The sequence below is a fragment of the Saimiri boliviensis genome, chromosome 7 (assembly GCF_048565385.1).
Source record: "Saimiri boliviensis isolate mSaiBol1 chromosome 7, mSaiBol1.pri, whole genome shotgun sequence".
Taxonomy (NCBI): Eukaryota; Metazoa; Chordata; class Mammalia; order Primates; family Cebidae; genus Saimiri; species Saimiri boliviensis.
Window position 1 is genome coordinate 39,963,292 of NC_133455.1, and position 24,618 is coordinate 39,987,909.

The 24,618-nt window shown below is 38.5% G+C and overlaps 1 protein-coding gene across 1 annotated transcript in view; it reads left to right on the forward strand.

Annotated features, from left to right (window-relative positions):
- EEA1 (early endosome antigen 1) overlaps positions 1-24,618 on the forward strand; it is a 155,388-nt gene that overhangs the window by 18,969 nt on the left and 111,801 nt on the right. The window contains exon 2 of the mRNA XM_039472113.2: positions 19,717-19,809. Within this exon, the coding sequence (XP_039328047.2) occupies positions 19,717-19,809 (93 nt within the window). The remainder of the gene's footprint in view (positions 1-19,716; positions 19,810-24,618) is intronic.

Below are 24,618 nucleotides of genomic sequence, written 5' to 3' on the forward strand. Positions count from 1 at the left end.
TCATGGAATCAACCTAAATGTTCATTAACAGATGATTGGATAAAGAAAATGCGGTTTATATATACTGTGGAATACTATTCAGCCATAAAAAACAATGAGATCATATCTTTTATAGCAACAGGGATGGAACTGGAGGCCATTATCCTAAGTGAAATCACTTAGAAAGTGAAATACTGCATGTTCTCACTTATAAGTGGGAGCTAAACAATGGATACAAATAAGCATGAAGATGGAAATGGGGGAAGGGTGAGGGTGGAAGGAGAGTGAGGGATGAAAAATTACCTATTCTGTACACAGTGACATTATTAGGGGGGTGAGTACACTAAAAGCCCAGACTTCACCACTATACAATATGCCCATCTAACAAAACTGTACTTGTACTCACTAAATCTATAGAAAGAAAATAAGGTGGAAAACAGAATGGATGATCTAAGATACCTTCACTCATACTGCTAGTTTTATCCATTGGGCCACATGTGTCCAAGGCTAGTCTGGGTTTATGTAGTGGCAGAGGAGTTTCCAGCAAAAGGACAAATCCCATTGTGCAGACAGACATCTTTCAAGTCTCTGCTTGTATCTCATTTGCTGCTACTATTAGTCAAGGCAAATCTCATGGCTGGCCCAGAGTTTATGTAGGGGAGGATTACATAAGAGAATTACAAGGGCATGAAAACATAGGCCTGATTCATTGATGGTGATTATAATAACAAACTACCACTCACACCACTTTGTTCTTCCTTGTATTATGAGTAAGTGCTGCAAGAGGAAATATAAATAAGGGATGTAGTCAAGTTTAAAGGATGAAAGATTTCTTATTTGAGAACATTCAGAGAAGATTTTGTGATATCATTTGGGTTAGATTTCAGCAGTATTTGCAAAATGATCTCTAAATCTTTCATTGCTTTTACATATGTTAACTGAAAATTTTCTGTAAAGAACTTTTGAACACCAACCAGGGCTATTTCAAAAGATACTGTCAAGAGTAAAAACAGAAGTCATAGACTGGAGGAAAATATTTACAAAAGACATACCTGATAATGGACTATTATCCAAAATATACAAAGAACTCTTCAAACTCAACAGTAAGGATAAATACTAAATTGTTTTACTAAAAAATTTAGTAAGGATAAATACTAAATTGTTTTTCTTCGATTACTAAGTTTTAGAGTAATAATTGGTATACTAGCTATTCCAGTAGTGATCACTGAGGTTTGCTTAGTTTTTTTTATTTTTTATTTTCTTTTTCTTGAGAAAAGAAAATTCATAGATTTGAAAAATAGAAGTTACGTTTTAGAGTAGTTACAGGTTCACTGTAAAATTGAGTGAAGGTTACAGAGATTTTCCATATACTTCCTTCCCCCATACATGCATAGACTCCTCTATTATCAACATTCCCTGCTAGAGTGGTACATTTGTTACAATTCATGAACCTATGGTGATACATCATTATCATGTAGAGTCTGCAGTTTACAGTAGGGTTCACTCTTGGTGGTGTACATTCTGTGGGTTTCAGGACAAATTTTTGTGTATCTACCATTATAATACCATACAGAGCAATTTAACTTCCCTGAAAATCCACTGTGTTCTGCCTGTTTATCCTTCCCTTCCCCTTAATTCTTGGCAACCATTGATCTTTTCACTTTTTTCATAGTTTTGCTTTTCCCAGAAATCCATATAGCTGGAATCATACGGTATGTGGCATTTTGAGATTGGCTTCTTTCACTTCATATTTAACTTAGTATACATTTAAGTTTCTTCATTGTCTTTTCATGGTTTAATAGCTCATTTCTTTTTAACACTGGAGAGTATTATATTGTCTGGATGTACTAGTAAGTTATTCATTCACCTACTGGAAAACATCTTGGTCAATTCCAAGCGTTAGCTATTATGAATAAAGCTACTTTAAACATCTGTGTGCAGGTTTTGGTGTGGACAGAAGTTTTCAGTTCACTTGGGTAAATACCAAGGAGTGTGATTACTGAATTGTATATAAGAGTATGTTTAGTTTTGTAAGGAAGGTCAAACTGTCTTCCAAAGTAGCTGTGCCATTTTGTATTTCCACCAGCAATGAATTCCTGTTCCTGCTTCTCCACATTCTTGTCAGCATTTGGTGGTGGTAGTGTTATGAATTTTGGCCATTTTCCTAGGTGTGTTGTGGTATCCCATTGTTTTAATTTGCATTATCCTGATGGTGTACGCTGTGGAGCAACTTTTCATATGCTTATTTGCCATCTGTATATCTTCTTTTTAAAGATACTCATTATATTGCCATTTTTTTCTTTGTCAAAGATCAGTTGACTAACTCAGGGATTTATATATATTTAGTGTGCACCAGTCATTTGCAGTCAGTATTATTTGTTGATGTGAAAATGATCTCAGCTTTAGCTAGTGGGAGTACCTTCAAGGTGATGTTTGTCATTTTGACAGTACCTTATTTGTGTTCAAAATGTTTCCTTGCTTTTTGGCACAATAATATGTTCCTGATTCCTTTGAGAGGGAAGTGATGGTTAGAGATCATAGTATAAGGACTAAGGTGCACTTTGCTTTTGGGTTGTCTTTGCTTTTAAGCTTTTGAATGATAAGAATTATTGTTAAAAAGCAAAAATGAAAATACAAATTCAAATTTAAGATATAAATTTTTTTTTTTACTTATTCTATATTTATATCTTTTTATCTTATACTGAATATCTTGGCTCTTAACATTAGCATAACTGTTTTTTGTTAAAATACACATAAATGGCTTTAAAATTAACAATATGAATATTATTGGTAAGATTATTGAATTAATTTCACTGTTTCTTTTTTTAGCAGTGTTTTTTGGCTTTATACTATATCCCAAAGGATATGTAGTCAAAACTCTGCATTCTTAAATACTTAAAATAATTATTTTGTCTGTGTGGTTATGCCTGCAATAAAATGCTTATTTAGGTTTTTAACAATTTTTTTAAATTGGGACAAAATATACATAATTTAAAGGATATTATTTTTACCTTTTTTTTTTTTTTGGAGATGTAGTTTTGCTCTTGTTGCCCAGGCTGGAGTACAATGGCATGATCTTGGCCCACTGCAACCTTTGATTCCTGGGTTCAGGTGATTCTCCTGCCTCAACCTCCAGAGTAGCTGGGATTACAGGTGTGCACAACCATGCTGGCTAATTTTGTGTTTTTAGTAGAGATGAGATTTCACCATGTTGGTCAGGCTGGTCTTGAACTCCTGACCTCAGGTGATCCACCTGCCTCGACCTCCCAAAGTGCTGGGATTACAGGCATGAGCCACCATGCCCAGCCTATTTTTACCATTTTTAAGTGTACAGTCCACTGGCATTAAGTGTATTCACATTGTTGTACAATCATTACAACTAAACTCTGTACTAATTAAACAATAACTCTTCATTCCTCTGCCCCCCTGCAGCCCCAGTCACCACAATTCCACTTCCTGTCACTATGAATTTAACTCTTCTAGGTACCTCATCTATTTGTGTCTGGCTTATTTCACTTAGCGTAATTATTTCTAGCTTCATTTATGTTGTAGCATGTTACCAGAATTTTTTTCCCTTTAAAGGCTGAATAATATGTCATTGTTGATGTGTACACTGCCTTTTGTTTATTCATCCATTGATGGACATTGGGTTATTTACATATTTTAGCGATTTTGAATAATGCTGCTATGACCATTGGTGTGCAAATATCGTGTTTTAGTTCGTTTAGGTTTTAATTTTTTTTTTTTTTTTTGAGATGGAGTCTTGCTCTGTCACCCAGGCTGGAGTATAATGCTACAGTCTAGGTTCACTGCAACCTCCAGCTCCCACATTCAAAAGATTCTCCTGCCTCAGCCTCCCGAGTAGCTGGGACTATAGGCGTGTGCCATCACACCTGGCCAATTTTTGTATTTTTAGTAGAGATGGGATTTCACCAAGTTGGCCAGGCTGGTCTCAAACCCCTGACCTTGTGATCCACCCACCTCAGCCTTCCAAAGTGCTGGGATTACAGAAGTGAGCCACTGCACCTGGCCCAGATTCTCACTCTTGTCACTCAGGCTGGAATGCAGCAGTATGATCTCAGCACACTGTAACCTCCACTTCCTGGGTTCAAGTGATTCTCCTGCCTCAGCTTTCCAGGTAACTGGGATTACAGGTGCCTACCACTGTGCCCGGCTAATAGTTCATTTAGAGGTTTTTTTTTTTTTTTTTTTTTTTTTGAGACAGTCTTACTCTATTGCCAAGGCTAGAGTGCTGTGGTACAATCTTGGGTCACTGTAACCTCAACCTCCCTGGTTCAAATGATTTTCCTGCCTCAGCCTCCCGAGTATCTGGGATTATAGGCACGTGCCACCATGCCTGGCTAATTTTGTCTTTTTAGTAGAGACAGGGTTTCTCCATGTTGATCAGACTGGTCTCGAACTCTTGACCTCAGATGATCCGCCTGCCTTGGCCTCCCAAAGTACTGGGATTACAGGCATGAGCCACTGCACCCAGCTTCATTTAGGGTTTAACTGAAGTTCTTGATAAATGAGGATATTATTGACTAAGCTGGAGAACATAGTGAGGTAAGCAAACTTTTTTCTAGGATGGTAAAGTATTGAGATAAATGAAGACTTTGGTTTGGTTACAATGGTTTGAGAAATCCATTACTGGATTTCTTAGTAAACAACTAGAAATGTGGATATAAAGGTATAGAGTGTTATATTAGATCTCTTTTATAATCCAGGTAAAAGATGATGGCAACATGAATTAAAGTAGTGGCCAAGGAGATGGAGAAAGGGGGATAGATGCAAAATTTATGTGGGCAATTGAATTAACCTGGCGATTGGATGTGAAGATTAAGGAATAGAGACGAGTAAGAGTGATGCCTTGGATTTAGGCAAAATGAGTATGTAATGGTTCTGTAATCTGAGATGGAGAATGCAGATGGGTGAAAGGTTTGAGCAAAGATAAATGAATTTGGTTTTGAATAATCTGACTTTGTAGTGCTCTTAATAAATTTAGCAGCACAGGAAAATATGAATTGGAAACTCAGCAAATGTCTGGATTAGAGTTAGTGTTTTATTATTGTCAGCAATAGTGCTAATGAAAATTAAGGGAGTAAATGAATTTACCTAGAGAGTATGTGATAAGCTAAGAGGTCAAGTGTGAAAACTCCCTGGGAACTCCTCAATTACTTTACATGAATTTTTTTTTTGAAATAGTATTTTTTATTTGCAAAAATACCTTTTCCCTTTATCTGTATGTTATGTTTTTAGCTCTTAAAAGAGTTAGTGAGAGCTCTTCGACTATCCATTTAGTATAAGGCTCGCGTAATGTATTTAAAGCATTGTTCTTTTTTTTTTTTTTTTTTTTTGAGACGGAGTTTCGCTCTTGTTACCCAGGCTGGAGTGCAATGGCGCGATCTCGGCTCACCGCAACCTCCGCCTCCTGGGTTCAGGCAATTCTCCTGCCTCAGCCTCCTGAGTAGCTGGGATTACAGGCACAGGCCACCACGCCCAGCTAATTTTTGTATTTTTAGTAGAGACGGGGTTTCACTATGTTGACCAGAATGGTCTCGATCTCTTGACCTCGTGATCCACCCGCCTCGGCCTCCCAAAGTGCTGGGATTACAGGCTTGAGCCACCGCGCCCGGCAGCATTGTTCTTAAAGTCTGCCTATAGTAGATGGCTTTTTGGACTTTTTGAATTTGTGAAAATCTTTCTAATTTGTTTTTGTGGTGAGGTGAGGATGAAATAGATTAACCAAATCAGTGTTGAAAGGTACATTTTATAAGAATTCCTTATAGATATCTTATAAATCAGCAAGTTTTTGAGTTGTATATTATTTAATTTCTAATACTTGTATCCTTTCCAGTTTTAGAAATAATTTTGCTTAAAGAAAATTAGCCAGGGCCAGGCATGGTGACTCATGCCTATAATCTCTTAGCGCTTTGGGAGGCTGAGGTAGGCAGATTGCTTGAGTCCAGGCATTTGAGACCAGCCTGGGCATAATGGCAAAATCCCATGTCTACAAAAAAATGCAAAAGTTAGTTGGGTGTGGTGACATGCGTCTGTAGTCCTAGCTTCTCAGGAGGCTGAGGTGGGTGGATATTTTGAACCCAGGAGTCAGAGGTTGCAGTGAGCCGAGATCGCACCACTGCACTCCAGCCTGGGTGACAAAGTAAAACCCTGTCTCAAAAAACAAAACAAAACAAAACAAAACAAAAACAAAAACAAAGGAAAAGAAATTAGCCAGGTGGGGTGGTACTCATCTGTAGTCCTAAGCTACTCAGTAGACTGAGGCGGGAGGATGGCTTGAGCCCAGGAAATTTGAGGCTACAATGAGCTATGATTGTGCCACTGTACTTTAGCTTGGGTGACAGAGTGAGATTTTGCCTGTTAAAAAAAAAAAAAGAGGCTGGGTGCAATGGCTCACACCTGCAATCCAAGCACTTTGGGGGGCCGAGGGGGTGGATCACCTAAAGTCAGGAGTTCAAGACCAGCCTGGCTAATACAGTGATACCCCATCTCTACTAAATATACAGAAGAACTAGCCAGGCATGGTGGCGGGTGCACATAGTCTTACCTATTCAGGAGGCTGAAGCAGGAGAATTGCTTGGACTTGGAAGACAAAGGTTGCAGTGAGCCAAGATCATGGCACTGTACTCCAGCCTGGGCAACAGAACAAGACTCCATCTCAAAAAAAAAAAAAAAAAAAAGAAAAAGAAAAAAAAAAAGAAATATACTCAGTAAACAACTAGTCTGCAATAGAGCAATCATTTATTTCAGAAAAATTTTAAGTTGTTAAAACCTCTGTGACAGTGCTGTGATGGTAGTATTTCTTTTTACGATATTGTGTATGGTAAACAATAACATTTTCCCCCTTCAAGTGCTATTCTTTCTCAAATTTGTGTTTGCCTCTTTTATAGTTTTTTTTTTTTACAGAGATTAATGTTGTTTTTTACTGATCTTGCAGTATGAATCTGTTTTTATACCAACAATCTAGGATATCCTATTTATTGCAGACATCTGTTTTTTTTTTGTTGTTTGTTTGAGACAGAGTCTCTCTGTCATCCAAGCTGGAGTGCAATGGAACCATGTGTCCCGGGTTCAAATGATTCTTGGGAGACGAAGTGAGCAACCTTCATCTCCTGGGTTCAAGTGATTCTCCTGCCTTAGGCTCCGTAGTAGCTGGGATTACAGGCGAGTGCCACTACGCCCAGCTAATTTTTTTTTTTTGTGTGTGTGTGTATTTTTAGTAGACATGGAGTTTCACCATGTTGTCCAGGCTGGTCTCTTAACTGCTGACCTTAAAAGATCCGCCCGCCTTGGCTTCCCAGTGTTGGGATTACAGGCATGAGCCACCATGCCCCGCCGACATCTGCTCTTATTTGAAGTAAATACTTTGAATATTGTGTATTTTTTTCATCATTTCAAATATTGGTGTAATATTGTGTCATAATAAGAAATATATATTTGGTCTTTTTTCTTATTTCTGTCATGGAGCTCCTAAAACTTTTGGAATTCCTTGAGTGATGGAGGTGAAAGGAGTGTCTTTGTCATTCATAATAAAGACCTTTTGGCAATACCTGAGTTTATGCTAATGAAGTGATCTTGATGGGCCCCTAGATAGCTTCAGGCTGGGGACTGGTTGCCATAGACATTAGCCACAAGATTAAGGATATGGAAGTTTCGGTCCTACCTGCTGACCTCCAGGAATATAGAGGGGCTAGAGATTGAGTTGATCACCAGTGGCCAATGACTTAATCAATCATGCTTATGCTTACATACTGGAACCTCTGTAAAAACCTTAAACAGTGGTTTTGGAGAGCTTCCTGGTTGTTGAATACATTCATATGTTGGGAGGGTAACATATCCCAAAATTTTGGGAACAGAAGCTCTTGTGCGGACCTTCCCTTACATACTGCTTTATCTGGCTGTTTATTTGTATCCTTTAAGATATCCTTTAGAGTAAACATAAGTAAAGTGTTTCCTTGAGTTCTTTGAGCTGCTATAGTAAATTATCAAACCTGAAGAGGGGAGTTGTGAGAGTTCCTGATATGTAGCCAAGGTAGACAAAAGTATGGGTGAGTAACCTGGGGACCTTTTACTGCTATTGGCATTGGAAAGGGAGGGCAGTCTTATGGGACTGATCCCTTAGTCTTCAAGGTCTGTGCTAATTCGAGATAGTGTCAGAATTCAGTTAAATTGTAGGACCTACATTTGGTGTCTGCAGAGAACTGTATTACTTGGTGTAGAAAACTCACAGATTTGTTCAGAAGTATTGTGAATAGAGAAGTAGTTTTGTTTTAGCTGGTTTTCCTTTCGTTTGTCTGGTTGCAGATACTTAAACATTAATGATAGGTGTTTGATAATTAGAATTCTCTGGATCTTTCTGTCAAGCCCAATTTTTAAAAAAAATCTGAAAACTTTTAAAAGTAATATGACAACACTAACAAATTTTGGGTGGAAGCAGGTGGGTGGTTAATAAAATAATCTTAACACAAGTCTCATCCTTTTAGTGATATGGGAGGAAAAGTAACAACAAAAATCACCCTATCATAAAACTCATCAGTCTTATATGATTACCCTTTAATCTTTTTATGTGTATATATTTTTATGTAATTGAAGTCATAATATATACAAATGTTGTATTTTCTTTGACAAATTTAGATGAAATAAACATAATCTCTATACATATGTATATTTATATAGTCTTTTTTTCTCTTTTTAATTTTTCATAGTAGATCGACGTATATCACATGCATTCCCATTTTTTTACCCAACTTTCACACTTATGACATAAATTGCCAAGACTGTTGGACAGTTATGTCATAGTTTAGTTTATAGTTTCTTCATTTTGAACATACAGATTGCTTATGATTTATAAGCTGTTATAAATAATGCTTTGGTTGGAACGCCCTTTCATCTCTACCTGGAAAAACTTTGCTAAACAGTACATGGCAGGATTTACAGCTTTTAAAAAAGTGGCAAGGGATAGTACCTTGCCCCGCTTACTGAGTTCTCACAGTGGGTCTGGTTTCTTGTTACCTCACATACTCAGGGCGTTTTTGGTTCTTATTACTGAACTTGACTGCCTCTACCTGTTTTAGGTCCCAGAATCCTGGATACTCTAATGTGTCCATTTAATTTTTGGTCCACTGTGATTCTTACCTTGTTTTTAAGAATGGTTTTGTGTTAATAATATTTGTATTTTTTTTTTTTTTTTTTTTGAGACAAGGTCTTACTCTGTGGCCCAGGCTGGAGTGAAGTATCATAATTACAACTCACTGCAGCCTTGACTTCCTGGGCTCAACTGATCCTTCCACCTCAGCCTCCCAAAGTGCTGGGATTACAGATGTGAACCATTGTGCCCAGCCTGTCACTTTAAATTTTTAGCATAAATCATTTCAATCCCATTGTTTTTGCAAAGTAAAACTTTTGTAAGTGAAAAAGTTAGAAGGCTTAATGTTATTTCTTTAGGGTTAGTGTTATTGTTTTGGGGCTTCTCATGGAAATAAAGGAATTTTAGTGGCTTAAAAACAGAATAAGAAGGATTTAGATAATTTAACAACAATCAGAGGAGTCTGTTTAAAATATGGGCATCAAAAACCTCTGTCTTGGCCAGGTGCGGTGGCTCACACCAGTAATCTCAGCACTTTGGGAGTTCAAGGCAGGCAGAACATGAGATCAGGAGTTTGAGACCAGTCTGACCAACATGGCGAAACCCCATTTCTACTAAAAATACAAAAATTGGCTGGGTGTGGTGGTACATTCCTGTAATCCCAGCTACTCAGGAGGCTGAGGCGGGATAATTGCTTGAACCGGAAGCAGAGGGTTGCAGTAAGCCAAGATTGCACCACTGCACTCTAGCCTGGGTGACAGAGTGAGACTCTATTTCAAAACAAAACGGAACAGAACAGAACAGAATAGAACAAAACAAAACAAAACAAAACAAACCCTATCTGGTGAGGGTTTCTCTGTTTTTGCTTTGTTTACTCCCCATGCCTCTTAGGCTTTACCTACATATATTTACCATGATTATTTTAGGCAGATTTGAGAAAGGGTATTTTTGGTGGTGATAATAAGATTATGTAGAAATACCTTATTTCAGGTGGCCATGGTGGATCACACCTGTACTACCAGCACTTTGGGGGACTGAGACAGGATAATCACTGGAGCCTATTAAGTTTGAGATAAGCCTAGGCAACATAGGGAGACCTCATCTCTACAAAAATAAAAAAATAAAAGTACCGTATTTCTTTGAATTGCTTACTTCTTCTCAGTCAAGGAAAACCTTAGGTAATAAGCCATCTGGCATCTGGAAAAATAAAGGAAATAGAAATGGGGAAAATACAGTTCTTTGGAAGTATAACTTCCTCTTTCCATTGCCTTTCATTGTAGTGTGAAGCTATTGAAATGCTAATGAATCAAAAATGAATTTCTAGTTTTATACAACAGTTCTTTATATTAAATATCTTATTTAGGCTGGGCACGGTGGCTCATAACTGTAATCCCAGCACTCTGGGAGATGGAGGTGGGTGAATCACTTGAGGTCAGGAGTTTGAGACCAGCCTGGCCAACATGGTGAAACCCTGTCTCTACTAAAAATACAAAAGTTAGCCAGGCATGGTGGGGTGTGCCTGTAATTCAAGCTACTCGGGAGGCTGAGGCAGGAGAATCACTTGAATGTGGGAAGTGGAGGTTGCAGTGAGCTGAGATCGCACCAGCCTGGGTGTCAGAGTGACAAAAATAAGTAAATAAATAAATAAATAAAATAAATAAAAAAATCCAATTTAAATACTCTTTTGTAACATTTTCACCGTTTACTTTTTGCCACATCCATGAGTTTATCACTAAATCCAGAGCTGGCTTTTATTTAGTTATAAATTCATGCCTTAATTATTATTTTGGGAAAGGATCTTGCTTTGGTGTTTGGAGGACTATAGCTGATCTAATAGTTAAAACAAGAAAATTTTGTGGGCATTAAATGAATGCAGTTAATATATACTCTGGATAAATTTAGACAGTTTTTGAATGTTAGATTTTGGGAAAATTTAAAGGGACTGTAGAGACTGAGGCCTTCTCCTTCATACTGTACCAGGAAATTTGAGATTCCCTAGGCCAAGAACAACTTGGGCACTTTTATTTCTGAAGACCATTGAATGCCTTTAGATAAGTCAAGGGGAGAAATATGAGATCAGTATACTTCGTATCTGTGATAGCTGTATCTATGATATATCATTGGAAACAGTCAGGGTGCTAACTACGTTTAAAAAAAAAAATCATTTGACTTTTGGTCTGTTTGTTGTGATTCTTTGTTTCTGCAGAGTGGCTGGGATCAGCATAGTAGGTTAAAAAAAATCCTCATTAACTGAGTTTAGGAGTCTCCCAAACATGTCACTAAAGACTTGAACCAATTACCAAATACTCAAGATACAAGAGATAAATTCTGCCCAAGGAAGAATGACCCTCTGCAGAGAAGTTTGGAATCATTGTTAGAACCATTGGAGGAGACTCCCAATAGTCATGTGGCTGAGGTTTCACAATATCCTGCTATGCCTCCAGTCCAGAAAAGAAAGATAGGTCAACTTTAAAAAAAGCATAGGCATTTTAGGAAGGTTGTAAGGACAAAGAAAATGAGAATGAGCAAGAAGAAGGAGAAAGTAGAGGCCCACTCCACCCTCTCCCCTAATTGTCCCACCACTTTGGCCCTCCGTCAAAGTGAAGAGACTAGGTTAAAAGCTGACCCTATTCAGTGCCCAGGAAGATGATCCTGAGTTTTGCAATGAGGATGAAATACAGTGTCAGCAGGATGAATGTGCCTGTGTGATTCATCAGGAATGTCAAATCCAGCCCTGTGAGCTCTCAGTGGCTCAGGAACCCAGGCCTTCTGCCATGACATCTTTGGCATCACTGCTTTGATTGTTTCACAAGCTTTTTCTGCTTGTTTAGAAAATGGAAACCTCCCAGAAGGGGCAGCAACCACCCTGAGGCAGGAGGTAGTGCTCAGGTTCTGAGACCTGGCAATAAAGTACAACCTCTCCAAAACCTGTAGCAAGTTGAAGTTAGGCTGAAGTGGGATTTGATCTAGCTTGGTGGTATCTAAAATTCATGGGTATTTCACTCATATATTCAGTTGGCTTAACCTTCTTTCACTTCTCTGAGTATGAAAGCCTTACAATTTCATCATTTTGGGTAGTGTCTCCTGATACTGACAACCAAATGGACACTCCTTATATCAGCTCATCTCATTTTCATTTGTGTTTGACCAGAGATTCATTTTGCATTCTTCATCTTTAGTACTTTATTGAAACTGTGCCACTTTCTGTCTGTTCTGGATAAGCCTTGGTGTGGTGGTTGCTACTGTTCTTGGAAAGGATACAATTATTGCCTCCTCCATCTCTCAACAATGTTTGTGGGGTTTTGTTTTTTTTCACTCATTAGTAAGATACCTGTCTCTTTCTGAAGTGTACCCCTGATGTTCTTTATCCATCTTTATTGAAACATAGGCTGGATGCAATGGCTTGTGCCTGTAGTCTCAGCAGTTTGGGAGGATGAGGTGGGAGGATCACTTGAGCTCAGGAGTTTGAGACCAGGCTGGGCAACATAGTGAGACCCTTGTCTCAAAAAAAAAAAAAAAAAAAAAAAAAAAAAGCTGGGGTTTGGGGGTGGGGGAAGAAAGAAAACAGTTACACAAGGTAATATTTCTTCTCTCTCTCTCTTTTTTTTTTTTTTTTTTTTTTAAAGACAGAGTCTTGCTTTGTCATCCAGGCTGGAGTACAGTGGCATGATATTGGCTCACTGCAACTTCTGCCTCCCAGGTTCTAGCAATTCTTCTGCCTCAGCCTCCCGAGTAGCTGGGATTACAGGCATGCACCACCATGCCCAGCTGATTTTTGTATTTTTAGTAGAGATGGGTCTCACCATATTGGCCAGGCTGGTCTCAAACTTCTGACCCGAAGTGATCCACCTACCTCAGCCTGCCAAAGTGCTGGGATTACAGGCGTGAGCCATTTGCGCCCAGCCATAATGTTCCTTGTCATTCTTCAGTTGGCAGAACCTCACAGAACCCTGAGTTCTTTTGAGAATTCTAAAGAACATAAGTACTTTAAAAAAGGTTCATGATCTTTTTATTTCCCCCTTGTCATAGCATACTAGGTTAATACTTTATCCAGAATATAAAATAAGAGCTTTATCTTACACCCTCCTTTGAGGAATTATGTTTAAGAAGAGTTTGGGAGTTTCTCTGTAGCTTTAAGTACTGGTTGTTATTTTCTACTTGTTCTAGTTTCCTAATTTATATAAATATAATACAAGTATATAGGCATACTTGTATATAGGCATATTGGAGATTTTGCAGGCTTGGTTCTAGGTCACTGCAATAAAACAAATAGCACAATAAAATGAGTCACATAAATTATTTGGTTTTGTAGTGCATATAAAATTATATTCACGGCATACTGAAGCCTATTAAGTATGCAATAGCATTATGTCTAATAAAACAAAGTAGATACCTTAATTTAAAAGTATTTTATTGCTATAAAATGTTAACAGTTGTTTGAGCCTTCAGTGAAAAAAACCTTCTCAAATATTTTTTCTTTAATGACACAGTCTCGCTGTGTCACCCAGTCTGGAGTTCAGTGGTGCGATCATAGCTCACTGCAAATTTGAATTCCTGGGCTTAAGTGTGATCCTCCCACTTCAGCCTTCCTAGTATCACTGGTAGAGTGTCATGACTGCAAGTTGTCCAGGTTATTGGCGTTTTGAGAAAAGAGTTGGACAAAATGCCCAGCAAAGTAAAAGAAAGAATGAAGCACTGAAAGAACAAAAGCAACAATTTTTTGAAAATGAAAGTACACTCCACAGTGTGGAAGTGGGCCTGAGCCCAGATACAGAATCTTCTTGAGTCCAAATACCCACTAGATGTTTCCCATTGGTCACTTCATGGTCACCTCATGTAAATGAAGTGGTTCCCACAATCAGTCCGATTGGTTGCAGAAAGCAGCCAACCAGAGGCTGAAATGAAGTTACAGAGGTCACACTCCTGTGCAAACATCTGATTGGTTGCTTTTTGCAACCAGTTTTGGAATTTTCTATTCCAATTTTGGGATACAAATAAAACAACGATGAAGTTTGCTGCATTGCTCTGATGAACTCTTCCTTTCATGAAAGATTTCCCTGTAGCACGCAATGTTGTTTGATAGCATTTTTACGCAAAATTTTGGAATTTCTAAAGTTAATGGAATATTCTAAGTTCTTTGTTGTCATTTCAACAGTGTTGTATGAAAAGCTTCCAATCAGAGCCTAGGGTGAAGCTACACAGTTTTACTTATGTGCAAACGAAGACTTGCCCACAGTGAGTCTGATTTGTTGTGGACAGCCAATTTCCTATCTGCCACATGGAAAAAGTCAAAGGGTCCTTTTGTTACTTAAGCATGGAAAGTTAGGGTTTTCCTTTCAATTTAGTTTTAGGAAGTTGGTGTGAAACAGCCTCAGGTTCCCCGCCTCCAGATATTCTCCTGCCTCACTAGTAGCTGGGACTACAGGTGCATGCCACCATGCCTGGCTAATTTTTGTATTTTTTTGATATAATTTTGTATTTTTTAAATGTTGCCCAGAGTGGTCTCAAATGCCTACCTTCAAGTGATCCTCCTGCCTCGGCCTCCCATAGCACTAGGATTACAGATGTGGGCCACCTTGCCCAGCTAGTCATAATCTTCTTGCTGGTGGAAGATTTTGCCTCTATATTGATAGCTGCTGATTGACCAGGGTGAAGGTTTCTGAAGGTTGGTATGGCTGTGGCAATTTCTTAAAACAACAATGAAGTTTGCTGCTTTGCTTTGATTAACTCTTCCTTTCATGGAAGATTTCCCTCTAGCATGCAGTACTATTTGATAGCATTTTACCCACAGTAGAACTTCCTTCAAAAGTTGAGTCAGTCCTCCCAAAAGCTGCTGCTGCTTTATCAACTAAATTTATGAAATATTCTAAAGTCTTTTTTGTCATTTCAACAGTGTTCACAGCATATTTCCCAGGAGTAGATTCCACCTCAAGAAACTACCTTCTTTGCTCATCTTTAAGAATCCACTCCTCCTCCATTAAAGTTTTATCATGAAAATTATCAGTCACGGCTGGGCATGGTGGCTCACGCCTGTAATCCCAACACTTTGGGAGGCCGAGGCAGGTGGATCACAAGGTCAGGAGTTCGATACCAGCCTGGCCAACATGGTGAAACCCCATCTCTACTAAAAATAGAAAAATCAGCCAGGCATGGTAGTTGGTACCTGTAGTCCCAGCTATTTAATAGGCTGAGGCAGAAGAATTGCTTGAACTTGGGAGGTGGAGGTTGCAGTGAGCCAAGATCGCACCATTGCACTCCAGCCTGGGTGACAGAGCAAGACCCTGTCTGAAATATATTATATATATATATATATATATCAGTCACATCTTTAAGTTCTACTTCTAATTTTAGTTTTCTTGCTGATTCTGCCATATCTGCTTTACTGGAGTCTTGAACCCCTCACAGTCATTATGAGGTTTGGAATGAACTTCCAAACTCTTGTTAGTGTTGATATTTTGACTTCCTCCCATGAATCACAAATGTTCTTAATCATATCTAGAATGGTGACTGTTTTAGAAGGTTTTTAACATACTCTGCCCAGATCTGTCACAGGAATCACTGTCTATGGTAGTTATAGCCCTACAAAATATATTTCTTAAATAATAAGACTTGAGAGTCAAAATTACTCCTTGATCCATGGACTGTGGAATGGATGTTGTGTTAATAGGCATGAAAACAACATTAAACTTATTGTATGTCTCCTTCAGAGCTCTTCGGTGACCAGGTGTATTGTCAGTGGACGGTAATATTTTGAAAGGATTATTTTCTTTTTCAGCAGTAGGTCTTAATAGTGGACTTAAAATACTCAGTGATCCATGTGGTAAACAGGCTTTCTTGTTCTATTTATAGATCACAGTAGAATTAGCATAATTCTTAAGGGCAATAGGAATTTCAGAATGGTATAAATTATCATTGGCTTGAACTTAAAAGTCATCAGCTCCATTAATCCCTAAGAAGAATTAGACTGTTCTTTGAAGCTTGGAAGCCCAGTATTGATTTCTCCTCTCTAGCTATGGTAGTTCTAGATGGCATCTTCCAATAGAAGGCTGTTTTTTTCCTGAATTGAACGTCTGAGATTAGTATAGACATCTTCATTAATTATCTTAGCTAGGTCTTCTGGATAACTTGCTGCAGGTTCTCCATCATCACATGCTGGCTCACTTTGCATTTTTGTGTTATGGAGACAGCTTCTTTCTGTAAATCCCATGAACCAGCTTCTGCTAGCTTCAGACTTCTGCAGCTTTCTCATCTATCTCAGCCTTTGTAAAATCGAAGAGAGTTATGACCTTTCTCTGAATTAGGCTTTGATTTAAGGGCATGTTATGAAAGGCTTGAACTTCTATTCAGGTCACTAAAACTTTCTCAGCAATTTGTGCTCTTATCATTTGTGTGTTCAATTGAGTAGCACTTTTAATTTCCTCAGAAACTTTTTCTTTGCATTCACATTTGGCTGTTTGGCACAAAAGGCCTAGCTTTTGGTCTGTTTCAGCTTTCCACATGCCTTCCTCATTAAGCTTAATCATTTCTAGCTTCTGATTTTAAGTGAGAGATGGGCAGTTCTTCTTTTCACTTGAACACTTAGAGGCCATTATAGGGTTATTAACTGGCCTAATTTTAATATGGTTGTGTCTCAAGGAATAGGAAATCTCAAGGAAGAGGGAGAGAGACTGGGAAATGGCCAGTTACTGGAGCAGTCAGAACACACACAACATTTATCAATTAAGTTTGCCATCTTACATGCGTGTGGGTTTTAGTGCCCCAAAACAATCTTTGAAGTAGTAACTTCAAAGATCATTGATCATAGATCACCATAACAGATATGATAATAATGAAAAAGCTCAAAATATTGTGAGAATGACCAAAATATGACACAGAGATACAAAGTGAGCACATACTATTGAAAAAATGGTTCCAATAGACTTGTTTGATGGTAGAGTTGACACAAACTTACAATATGTAAAAAGCGCCATATTTCCAAAGTGCAGTAAAGTGACACACAATAAAAGGAGATGTGCCTGTTAATACATGTGCAAAGTATCTGCATGAGGAAAGGAAAGGAATGCTGGCTACTCAGCTGGAGGTCTGCTTATCTTTAACATAAAACATTTTTTTTCCAAGATAAAAGCAATTCAAGTATGGATCTAAAATTCTGAAAAAAAGCAAAAACAAAAACTGAAAAAAAATTAAAATGAAGACTCCTGTCTTGCTACAGAAATCCTTATTTGAATTTCAACCTTTTTTCTTGTATTAGTAATTTTTATATGTAATTTAAATCATACTGTGTATATTTTTCCATTGTATATAGTTTTTTGTTTGGTTTTGTTTTGTTTTTGAGACAGAGTTTTGCTTTTGTGGCCCTGGCTGGAGTGCAATGGCACTGTCTCGGCTCACTGCAACCCCTGCCTCCCGGGTTCAAGTGATTCTCCTGCCTCAGCCTCCCAAGTAGCTGGGATTACAGGCATGTGCCACCATGCCTGGCTAATTTTGTATTTTTAGTAGTGACAGGGTTTCTCCACGTTGGTCAGGCTGGTCTTGAACTCCTGACCTCAGGTGATCCGCCCACCTCAGCATCCCAAAGTGCTGGGATTATAGGTATGAGCCACCATGCCTGGCCTGTATGTAGTTTTAATAATCATTTTGATGAATGAATATAGCATTATGAATTCATTCTTATTTGGCATTTGGGTTGAATATTTAGTAGTGATGTACAGTATGTTCACATGTTGAGGCAAATATGTCATGAGTTGTTTTGAATCTTGGGTGATTGAGGGGCATTTCATTGGAGATACCTAACAGAGAAGCAGTATTGGTTAGCAGGCGTCCCCAAACTATGGCCCGAGGGCCGCATGTGGCCCCCTGAGGCCATTTATCCAACCCCCACCCCCCACCGCCCCTCGCCCGCCACACTTCAGGAAGGGGCACCTCTTTCATTGGTGGTCAGTTAGAGGAGCACAGTATGTGGCGGCCCTCCAACGGTCTGAGGGACAGTGAACTGGCCCCCTGTGTAAAAAGTTTGGGGATGCCTGAGTTAGTGATTAAGAGCCACACTGCTCTAATTAAAATCTCTTCTTCCATTTATTAGCCATCTGACTTTGGGCAATTTACTTAGTCTCTATGACTTGGTTCCCTCATCTGTAAAATGTAAATAATGCTAGCATGAACCACATATATTTTTGTTGAGTGTTATTGAGTCAGTTTTTGTGCTCTAAATCTCTTTTTACTCAATGTTTTACTAGGTTTCAAATTCATTCAAAAAGTAATTTGATATAAAAGTAGCACACACATGTACATATATATACAAACACACACATGTATATTCCTTAAGACACAACCATATATACATATATGTGGTTGTGTCAACCTCCACCTCCCGAGTTTAAGTGATTCTCCTGCCTCAGCTTCTGGAGTAGCTGGGATTACAGGCATATACCACCAAACTCAGCTAATTTTTCTATTTTCATTAGAGATGGTGTTTCACCATGTTGGTCAGACTGGTCTCAAACTCCTGACCTTATTATTTGCCCGCCTTGGCCTCCTGAAGTGCTGGGATTACAGATGTGAGCCACCGTGCCTGGCCAAGTAACACCTACATGTTAATAAATGATAATGCTAAGTGATAAATGGTGCAGGAGGAAAAGACCTTTAATGCTCAAAAATGTGTGTCTGGTGGTGTCCTATCAAGTATTGGAGACAGATGGTAATGATTGGTTTGAGTGGTTGATGATGGGGACTTGATAACTTGGGATGCATTGGTCTTTTTGGCACCCTTTGAATCATTATAGTTTTAGTTTGTGTAGAAAAGAGAGCATTGTCAAAGCATTCACAAAATCTGCTTCTTTAGTTCTGCTTCTTTCTGATTTTTTTTTCTTTAACTTGGATCTTGAGTGCTTTCTGATTTTTTTTTTCCTCCTTAAACTTGCATCTTGAGGACTTTTTGATTTTTGTTAACAGTACCATGGTGGGCTGGGCATGGTGACTCAGACCTATAACCCCAGCACTTTGGGAGGCAGAGGTGCCTAGATCATTTGAGCTCAGGAGTTTGAGACCATCCTGGACAATATGGTGAAACCCTGTCTCTACCAAAAATACAAAAAAGTAGCCAGGTGTGGTGGTGTGCACCTATTGTCCCAGCTACTCAGGTGGCTGAGGTGGGAGGATCACTGGAGCATGGGAGGTGGAGGTTGCAGTGAGTTGAGATTGCACCACTGCACTCCAGCCTGGGTGACAGAGCAAGACTCCAGCCTGGGTGACAGAGCAAGACAAAAAACAAAACAGTACAATGTTGAACATGTCACTTCCTGCTTTAAATCTGTTTTCTTCTCTACAGTGATAACGTCCATCTTACCTGTCTTAGAGATGTCATTTTGATTAAGTAAGATGTTTTGTGAAGGTGACTTGAATACTTTATAAAGCACTGTATACATTTTATTAAAGTGACTGAAAATGAGAGAAATGCATATATAGAGATTTTGATACAGAGGTACAGTCTTTGATAAAGGATACTGTTAGTACTGTAATTTTTGTAAAGACATCTGCTTTTCTTATGTGTAAAGATTTAGATTATTAAATGGCTTATGAATATATTATTAATGTCTGCTTTGTTTTTTTTCCCCCTTCTGTTTGTGTTCTAGACTCCTGGGAGAGTTGGCTCTCAAGGTTCTGATTTAGATTCATCAGCAACTCCTATAAACACAGTAGATGTCAATAATGAAAGCTCTTCAGAGGTATGAAAATAATAACTTGGAAATAAAATTCAATATTATTTAAGAGAAAATGAGCAAATATGTGGTGTAATGATTGGTGACTTAAAGTTGCCTTGTATAGAAAAAGTTCTCATAATTTTTCTTATAAATTGGAATGTAACTTGTGAAACATACTTGTAGCTAGCCTGTGCCTAGTTGTGAGACTGAGAAAGTGTATATTAAGACTCTGAAAAATAGTATTACCAATTTGTCTTTAATGCTAATGTTATCTCACTGAAGGTTTTAAAAAGTCTGCTTATAAAGAATTACAGATTAATTAGTATCTATGTGTGTATACTGTCATGAACTACTGCACTAAGGAAAAATTGGATTATCTATAAAATTGACATATTATTTACTGTCTTCATTTATGGCTTTGTAAGGACTTTTGTCTTTGGTATTAAAGACATTATATTAAATATAAATACATTATATTAAAAATGGAGTATTTGTAAATAAGTAAAAAAACCCTCAAATTTTGAAAAGTCAGCCTTAGTTGCATTATTATTATATTAATTAATTAATTTATTTGAGACAGAGTTTCACTCTTGTCATCTAGGCTGGAGTGCGATGGCACAATCTCAGCTCACTGCAACCTCCGCCTCCCAGGTTCAAGCGATTCTCCTCCCTCAGCCTCCCAGGTAGCTGGGATTACAGGTGTGCACCTCCATACCTGACTAATTTTTATATTTTTAGTAGAGACAGGATTTCACTATGTTGGCTGAGCTGATCTCGAACTCCTGACGTCATGATCCACCTGCCTTGGCCTCCCAAAGTGTTGGGATTATAGGTGTGAGCCACTGTGCCTGACCCTATTATTTTTAATGAATAAGTAACATTTGATGATTATAGAAAAAGGAGATAAGGAATGTGAAGGACATAACACTCACCCGTAATACTGCCACTAAGAGATCAAGACACTCACATTTTGCTCTGACACTTTTTGTCAGTTGCCCCTTTGAAGTCCTAGCTGTAGTCCTTACCCAGTCTTTTTTTCTCTGCTCTCCTTTTCTTCACCCCTTAGTTGATGGGTCTATGTATTGTGCATGCGTTTCTGGATATGTCCTCTTTCTGTCAATTCATCATTCTGTTTTGTCTCTCTGACCATCTGTTTATTATTTGTCTCCATGTGTATGTATATTAACCATAGTAAGATTTTACAAATTTGTGAGAGGGGAGGAAAGGTATTAGCTGGACTTCATTAAGAAAAAGTTTAAGGAAATGTCTTTAAGAAAAATGTTCCAAACTGTGTTCATGATATGATGAACTCAAAGTGCTGAGTTATAACCCAGGAAAGTAATCTAGTAATAATTGAGTTGGCCTCAGTCAGGCCAACACCAAAAAAACATCTCCAATGGGTATGGTATTGAGCAGTGCTGGGCAACACTGTTAATATTGTATTAGTAGGGTTAAAACTTCCTACTTTCTAAGATAGTTATTTTGTACCTTCTTTGTTTTCAAATCTCTCTGTCTCTTCTTTTTAACCTTCTCTCAGTCACCTTACATATAACTGAGAAAATCGGAACGATTACATAAAACTTCTTATTTTATCATACCTATATCATACCTGATTTACTTTAATACACTGAAGACAAATCCTTTTTATCAAATTTCACTCCTTTCTCTTATTCTCTGGATTCCATTCTTTCTTATTCTTGATTTATCCTCTCTCCCTCCTGCTACTTCAGCTTTTACCTCTACTTCATGTAATTCCCAATAATGCACAAATTTGTTCAGTATGATTCATATGAAAACAAACAAGAAAAGAACACCAAAAAAATAAAAAATGAAAAAACCCAAACCAAAAACGCTTTCTTTGATTTGAAATCCCCCCTTCAGGTACCATCTGTTATTTGCTTTCCTTCAGAGCCAAACTTCTCTAATATGCTGTTTACAGTCAATGGCTTCATATCCTGTCTACTTAGATCTGTTAGATCTTTTTGGTGAATTGATGTTTAATAGCAATGGAATAACCCCAGTAATGGAATAACGCAAGTATTTTGTCTGTCTTTCGCTCTCTCTCTTTTCTTTTCTTTCTCTCTCTCTCTTTCCCCCTCTCCTCCCCTCCCCCTTCCCTCCCCTCTGTCCTCCCCTCCCCTCCTCCCCTCCCCTCCCCTCGCCTCCCTTCTCCTCCTCCCCTCTCCTTTTCCCCTCCCCTTCTCCCCTCCCCTCCCCACCTCCTTTCATCCTCTCCCTCCCCTCCCCTCCTCTTTTGAGATAGAATCTCACTGTGTTGCCCAGGCTAGAGTATAGTGGTGCAATCTTGGCTCACTGCAACCTCTGCCTCCCAGGTTCAAGCAATTCTCCTGCCTCAGCCTCCTGAGTAGCTGGGATTATAGATGTGTGCTACCACACCTGGCCTTTTTTTTTTTTTTTTTTTTTTTGTATTTTTAGTAGAGATGGTGTTTTGCCATGTTGACCAGGCTGGTCTTGATCACCTGACCTCAGGTGATTTGCTGCCTTGGCTTCCCAAAGTACCGGGATTACGGGAGTGAGCTACTACTGCTCTCGGACTTTCTTTCCATTTTCATATTTTTCGCTCCTTCCGTTTTAGGTTTTTTTTTTTTTTTTTTTTTTTTTGAGCATGACCTGTCTTTTAACCGGGAGAACCCCTTTGAATTATTTTGGTTATTGATGTATTTCGATTTAATTTTACTGTTCTTTATATACTTTGTCTTGCTTTTCTGCTTTTCTGTTTCTCTCTTTTTTTTTTTTTTTTGCCTTAGTTTGGATTTAACCTCCTTACTACATGCTCTTTTCTGTGTTTCTGTAATACCACACTTCTGGTTTTTTTCCTACCTCTAGCTGTTTATTATTCTTCTTTGCTGGCCCTTTGGTAAGTGACCTTCACATGGTGGCAGAGTACATTGCTGGGTTTGGTCCTGGCTACTGCAGCTAGTTTGGATATTATGCTTTATATTCTGTTCATTTACTGTTTCTTTTCCTTTTATTTTTTTGAGATGGAGTCTTGCTTTGTTGCCCAGGCTGGAGTGCAGTGGTGCAGTCTCGGCTCACTGCAGTCTCCACCTTCCAGGATCAAACCATTTTCCTACCTCAGCCTCCTAAGTAGTTGGGATTACAGGTGCACGTCACCACACCCTGCTAATTTGTATTGTTAATAGAGACAGGGATTTACCATGTTGACCAAGCTGGTTTCAAAATTCTGTCCTCAAATGATCCACCCACCTTGGCCTCCCAAAGTGCTGGGATTACAGGTATGAGCCACCATGCCTGGCCCATTTTTGTTTCTTTTGTAACATACATATTGTCTAAGATATTTTTCTCTCCTTTGGTTTCAAGGAGCTTTGAATGCTTTCATATGGATCACTACTTCCCAACTTATGTTATATTGTGGTTCTGTAATTCAGTTTTATCTTATTTTCTTTTATCCTCACAAATTAGAGGTTATTATTTTTAGATTTATTCATGTATTTAACTAGTGTAGTTGTTTACCATTCTTTATTGCATCTTCAGCCTTCCACTTAAAATTATTTTCTTCTTTTTATAATATATCCTTTAGGATTTTTTAAATGAGGACTAATTTGCTAGACTCTCAGTTTTAGACAAAAATTTTATTTCATGCTCGTCCTGGAAACAAGATTTGGTGAGCATAAAATTCTACATACAGACCTTTTTTTTGGTCACACCTTGAAAACTTCCATCTCTGTCTTCTTTCTGGGTCATATGGTTACTGTTGAGAATTAATCAGCCAATCAATTAATCTGTTCTAGTCTCTTTCTTTCATTTCTTGGGGGGTGTGTGTGTGTGTGTGTATGTGTGTCTTTTGGAAAATTCTCAGTGATTATCTTTGACTATTGCCTCAATTTTTTTTTCTGTTATTGCCATCTGAAACCTGGATTAGATACACAGATGCTTCTTGATTTATGATGGGGTTACATCTTGATAAATCTTTCATAAAGTAAAAAATTTTAAGTCAAACTATCCCAAGTTGGGGGCTGCCTTTATGTTAAAATTTCTCCCTGTATCATTTATTCTATCATAGATATATATTTGTTTGTTTGTTTTGTTTTTTTGAGACAAGGTCTTGCTCTATTGCCTGGGCTAGAACATGGTCATAGTTCACTGTGACTCGAACTCCTGGGCTCAAGTAGTTCTCCCAATCTGATGTCTCCACTAGTGGGACTATAGATGCACATCACCATGCCTTGCTTTTTTTTTTTTTTTTTTTTTTGGTAGAGATGGGATCTCACTATATTGCTTAGGCTGATCTTGAAATCCTGGCTTTAAGCATTCTTCCTGCCTCAGCTTCCCAAAGTGCTGGAATTACAGGCATGAGCCACTGTACCTATCCCTGTTTTACTTTTTAATTTTTAGTTTTTGAGATGGGGTCACCATCTGTGACTCTGGCTGGAGGCTGGTCTTGACCTCCTGGCCTCATATGATCCTCCTACCTGGGCCTCCCGAAATGTTGGGATTACAGCTATGAGCCCCCATGCCTGGCCTGTTTTATATTTTATATCCTTCTTTTTTGTTTTTCATTTTGGATTAAGAAAAAAACCTGTTAACCAATTAATTAAATATTTCCTCAGCTGTGGAGCCATGCATGCCTACATGAAGATCACATTTGGGAACAAAATGAACAACCAAGGGCTGTGGGAGGCAGGCTTAGTACTATCAAGAGGCTGGGTGCCTTCTGGTTCCTAAAGAGGGATATGGTCGGATTGTTTGGATAAGTCTGCGGGCTGGCAGGGGACCACGGTACGGAAACCTACTATGTAAGCAGGCAGTGTGATCAGGAGGGCTGTTTGAGGAGCAGGTGACCTTATCCTT